General features: G+C 49.7%; 1 protein-coding gene across 1 annotated transcript; it reads right to left on the reverse strand.

The window, feature by feature from the left end:
* Positions 1–1,634: 1,634 nt before the first annotated feature.
* On the reverse strand, positions 1,635–5,589 carry NHLH2 (nescient helix-loop-helix 2). The gene is made up of 2 exons (XM_053969682.1): positions 5,136–5,589; positions 1,635–3,227 (listed from the first exon to the last, which is right to left on the reverse strand). The coding sequence occupies exon 2, from the start codon at positions 3,205–3,207 to the stop codon at positions 2,773–2,775; it is 435 nt and encodes a 144-aa protein (XP_053825657.1). The 5' UTR covers positions 3,208–3,227; positions 5,136–5,589; the 3' UTR covers positions 1,635–2,772.
* Between the last annotated feature and the right edge of the window lie 213 nt (positions 5,590–5,802).

Genomic DNA, 5,802 nt, shown 5'->3' on the forward strand with positions numbered 1-5,802 from the left:
GAAGAAAAGCACATCTCTTCAGGTCAAGTGCCCTTGACCCTTTTGCAGGTTAAACTTGAGATCTGGCCCTTTGGATACCACCAAAAGCAAAGCCCTTGCTGCTCTGTGTTTGAGTGCAGTCAGGCTCTCTGTTGTCTCAGGGATGGTAAGAATGGAATAGCCCACAGATTTTCTGACTTCCTGAGCCTGTTTCCACACATTTCCACACTGTGCTCTTCTTTGCTCACAACACAGCAGCCTTTCTGGCTTATCACTTGGGCACAGGATCACGTGGCTGGGAACCTGAGACCCAAGCATTATCTCAGCCTGTGCCTCTGACATGTGTGCGACACCCCCAGAAGGGGAAGTGAGGTCAGGGGGAATGTGGGGTTGACACCTACAACTGCCAGTGACTGCAGCCATCATACTTTACAGTCAGGTGTTGCAGAGCACTCTCTTCCCCTAAAACATGCATTCCCAATGGTCAAGACGGAAATAATAGGTTTATCTTTTTATTAACTAAGTCCTCCCAAGGCTAGTAGCATGAAGGCTTTTTGGATGGTAGGATTTATAATATCACTCAGGCAATTACATCAAACTCCACACAACGCCCTGATACTCAACCTAAGAAACAAACCTGTCCCAAAGGAAGCCAACTCCAAAGTTGGTGGAGTTATTTCAGCCCTGAAATGCAGGATTTGAAAGCTGTGCATTGAACTACCAAACCAGTGTGTGCTCCCCTGGGACATGGCAAGCATGTATTTGTAGGAAATGGAATTAACAGTCTCTCTGACAGATTTTCTGCATGGAGCTTTTCAGCTGGTCAAGACCACACTTAATTAAATCGCTGTGCAAAGTGTCAGCCATAAAAATGGGGTAGAGGGGAGGGTTTTATCTCCCCAGCAAGTAAGAATGGATGACGCAGCCACCAGAGTCAATGACAGTATTCAAATTATAGGTAAAATTAACTCCTTGTGGAAAACGAGGAAAGGGTTTAATAAATGAGACCGTCTCACATTACTCAGGTAATAACCTGTCTGCCATTGAGTCTGTATCTGTTCCATGTTTCAAATGACAAGATTTGGCAATTGAAGCCTTGTATGAAAGATTATGGTTGAGGTTTTCTAAAGCAGGGAAAGGGCACAAGATTTTTCCTTGGTTTCAGTAGAATAAGACCTGGCCAGAGAGGGATCAAAGCTGAATTTAAACAAGAGAAAGAAAACCCAGTACACTCAGGCAGGACACAACACATACATTTGGGTGGCAAAGCCAGACATTTCAAAGAGTGAGGTAGCAAAACAGGTGCTTGCAAGCATCAGATTGGATTGTACAGCTTGAACTTTGGAACATGTGACCAGATGCCAGTCATGATGAGACTGGGAGAAAGTGACAGCAGGGGTTCTGTGTCTCCTTTGCATTTGGGCAGGACAGCCAGCTGAGAGCAGCTGCAGCTGGGGAGCTGTGGTGGAGGGACTGCAGTCCGAGTCTCCTTAGGAAGAGGCAGGTAACCTGTTGAAGCTTCCCACACATTGGAGAATGCAATCCTTATTCATAAGGACATCTCATATGTCTGTCTTACAGAAGGACCAACAGGGAAAAATAATTAGGAAAAAACAAGTTTTATTTGATACTTTTATTTATATGCAAAACAGCTCACCATTCATGAGAGATATGAAAAACGCATCAGATAGAAACCAGATTTATCTATTTTCACTACAAAATATTGCATTATATAGAGCAACATAGACACACAAAAAAAACCCTGAAAAAGACTAAAATCTTTGGATAGCAGATGTGGTTTTTTTTCTTTTTCTCTTTTGTCCCTAAAATGCGCTTCTTGTTTTAAGAGATTCACAGCAAAGAACATGAAACATTTTCAGGTTATAGAATTTTTTTGGTTGTCACAAAGGAAAGCAGTTCTGGATTTACTTTTCTTTCTTTTTTTTTTTTCTTTTTTTTTAGGAAAAAATGTCCTTTCCTAAAAATATACCACACACATACACACCCACGCTCACTCCCACACACATGCATGTGTACACACACACACACATATATACCCACAAAGGAACTACTTCCCTTATAAACGATTTGCAAAGAACTTTTCAGACGCAACTATAGATCAGAATAACAACAAGTTTTTAAAAAAACCTCTCCTAGTTAAGTGCTAGTGGTTGTTGATCCCACACAAGGAAAGAAAGAGAAAAGGTCAAGAACAAATGCCTTGATATATATAAAATATACTTATAAACAGGGAGGGAGGGGAGGCTTGTGGTACACAAGTGCAATATAATTGGAGGGAAAAATAAATTAAAAAGAAAATAAAATGAACACTGTATTGATCCCAACAAACACTCATAAAGTCAAACATAATATTCCACAGGAGAAAGTGTAAACACCCGACTATAGAAACCAATTGGCACAAAGTATCCAAAGTAAAATTGCCACCACTCTGAAAAATAAATAAATCTTGAAAAAAATAAATTGTCAACTCCTTCTACTATAAATAAAAAATAGTTATTTTTAACTGCACCCATGGGTCACACGTTTAAGGTCACAAGTAGATGTTTTTGGATATATATAAAGGAGCACTTGACAGCCTGAAGAGACAATCCGGTTTTACACTTCTCTTCGAAAAGCGGGCTCTCAACCGGGCGGGAGCCCTCCGGGGGGGGGGGGAGCACAAGCAGCAGGGACCCCCCGCCCCGCCGCCCGCCCGGGGAAGGCGCTGCCCGCCGCGACCGGACCCGGGGCGATGGGACTGGGAGTCCCGGGGCTCCGGGCGTCCGTCGGGTGCTACACGTCCAGCACGTGGTTGAGATAGGAGATGTAGCAGATGGCGAGGCGCAGGATCTCGATCTTGGAGAGCTTCTTGTCGGGGGGCAGGGTGGGCAGCAGCTTGCGCAGCTCGGCGAAGGCCAGGTTGAAGGCCTCCACGCGGATCCGCTCACGCGTGGCGTGGGCCGAGCGGTACTTGGCCGTGGCGCGGCGCCGCCGGCGCTTCTCCTCCCGGCTCAGCGGCGGCGGGTGCAGCCCGGGCCGGCCCCCGCCGCGGCCCTCCCCGCCGCCGCCGCCGCCGCCCCGGCCCTCGCCGCCGCCGCCCTCGGCGGGCTCCGGGTCGGAGACGCAGCAGCTGAGCGCCTGGGCATCCGCGCCGCCCAGGGACTCCGGGTCGGAGGGCGCCGAGGAGGGGTGGTCGGAGTCGGCAGCTTGATCCGGGCTAAGCATCATCTTGGAGGGGGCGGAGGAGCCTTCCCGAGACAGAGAAGCAGAGAGAGCGGGTCAGGGCCCCGACCCCGGGATACAGAGGCATGCCGGTCCCCGCGCCCTGCCACTGGCACCGGTACCGCCCGACCGGGGCGGGGGGAGAACCGGGTCACGAGTTGCGGCTCCTTCAGGGAGTACTAATGAGAGCAATATCGGGGATAAACGATACCCCGTCATTTAACCATCCCTTCTCTAGCGTTTGACGGCAGCTTCAGCGGGATATACTTCCTGCCGTTATTCCCTGCGCTTCCTTGGGTGTTGAAACAGGCCCAGAGAGCAATAGAAGATTTTTTTTCAAGCAAGCTAATATCCAGTGTTTCAATAATATGGTGATTCCCCGCCCCCCTCCCCGTCCAGGCCCTGAGTTTTAATATTGTCCTTTCTAGCCTGCCAGTTTCTGCTTAACTGTTTCTCTTTCGGAAACGCTCTATGGGATCCAGGCTACAGACATGATACTTTTAAATAGACAGCTCAAGGCTCCACAAATATAACAAGGCCAGTGGGGAGATTTATTTCCCCGATCCCTACGGGATCCGATGTATCTGCTAGGCTCTCCCCTCCGCTCTTTTCTCTGTGCTACTTCTTTTTTTTTTCTTTTTCTTTCTTTCCTGTCCTGCTGCTAATCGTGCAGACAGCGATTTGCTAGCGATCAATTGGGAATGTTTGGAGAGTTTCCGTTTCCTAAGCGTCGGATTCAAAAAGAAACAAAACCTCAAAGCAGAGGCCGAACTTCTCCATCCCTTTAAATTTTCCCTCCTCTCCCCTCCCTGCGCGAAAAGGGGGGGAGGCTAAATAAATAAATAAATAAATGCGGACGTGCCTTTCAAAAGAAAATTGAATCGTATCTTCTTGCGGCCTCACAGAGCACCATCTGTCATGTAGACAGCAATACAAATCCGAGCGCGTCCGTGGACATGCCGGCATGTAATAAAACAATACATCAGGCAACTAGTGAATAACCTTGGACGCAAATGTATGTGTGTGTGTGCGTGCGTGTGTGCAGCTGGGGTGTTGAGCGAGGTGGGGAGGGAGCCCACTGGAGGAGAGAACATCGCATCATCCCTTCCCCCGAATTAAGATTGCAAAGTATTTCCATATAAAGTTTCCAGGGAAAGTCCCACTCGGGCCTCAGACCCGGTTGGGAAAAATAAACGATTGTTATTATTATTGTTGTTAACAATAATAATAATATTAATAACAGCCACATGGGCAGGAGGAATTCTTCCCAGGCAGGGCTAGAGCCAAGCCGCCCCCCAACGGGGCGAGACGCGAGGCACGCGTGGCGGGGCAGAGGGGCTCCGCCGGGGGCCGAGGCTCAGCGCTCCCCGGGGTGCGCAGGGAGCCAGGACTGGGGAGTGGGAGAGAAGAGCTCTTCCTTCTCTGGGAAAGGGCCGTCTCTTGCCAGGGTCGTCGGAAACGCTTCCTCTTCGATTTTTAATAAGGAGCGTTAATCAGGCCCACAAGGCAGGGATAGGGAAAAAAAAAAACAAAAAACATTAGCGCGCAAGGTAGGTATCAGTGGTCTCGTGGGGCAAAAAGATACAGAGGAAAGGTTTAAAATCACCTTTCAACTGGCATCCAAGCGAGGGGGCTTATGCAAAAAGCACACTAGAGAGGCAGGATTTGCAGGGCGATTGTACGAAAACGGGCGATTAAAGCGGTGGTTCCTGAAGAAAGTTGCTCGGAGGTTTCTCTACTGGTGTGTGTTGAATTTTTCGCTTTGATTTGGATTTATCTGTATTGTGGGGTTTGGCGAGCTGATCCGGAAAGAGGGTCTTTCCCCCCCCCCCCCCCCCCCCGCCTATTTTAAAAAAATTATTATTATCATTATTACAGTAGACCCATGCCCCCGGCTACCTGCAAAAGGGAAAGATACTGTTAAGGCTGCTTACCTCAGTGGAGTCGTTTGGATAGCCTCTCTCTCCAGGTCCCCTCGCCCCCTCGGCGATTCCTTTACAGTTCAAATGACCCTTCGGGAGCGGAGCATGGAAAAATTAAAAAATCAAAATCAAATAAAATTAATTACGAGCGAAAAAGTGTCCTGCTCGAATAGGGAAAGGCAGATCTCATCCCTCGCCGCGGCCTCCAGCGCTCCAGAGATGGGAGACGTTATACTGTCGTGCTTGTTCGCGGAGTATAAATAACAACTTAAGTTACTTACGATGCATCAGGGGATAAAAAGCGTTTCCCCATCAAAGTCCTCCTCCGCCCGCTTGTCCGGGGCAGCGGCTTGAGCGCACCGGCGGCTTCGGCCGGTCGGTTTTAGAGGAGGAAAGTGCCCTCTCCCCCGCTTTTCTTCCTCCTCTTCCCTGACCGCGATAAATAACAAAAGGGATGCGGCGACAGCACCAGCACCGTCCGGGATTATTCCCTCTCTCCCGCCCCCTCAGCCTCTCCTTCCCTGCAGCAGCCCCGCCGCTCCCGGGCCGGGCCGGTCGCGGGGCCCGGGGCGCGGAGCCCGGAGCCCGGCGCGGCGCTGCCGGCTTTGTTCCGCCGCGGCCCGGCGCCCAGGCACGCCGGAGGTCGGGGTAACAATGCGTCGCTCCCTCCTTTCTTCTC

The sequence above is a fragment of the Vidua macroura genome, chromosome 2, assembly GCF_024509145.1.
Source record: "Vidua macroura isolate BioBank_ID:100142 chromosome 2, ASM2450914v1, whole genome shotgun sequence".
NCBI classification, from domain to species: domain Eukaryota; kingdom Metazoa; phylum Chordata; class Aves; order Passeriformes; family Viduidae; genus Vidua; species Vidua macroura.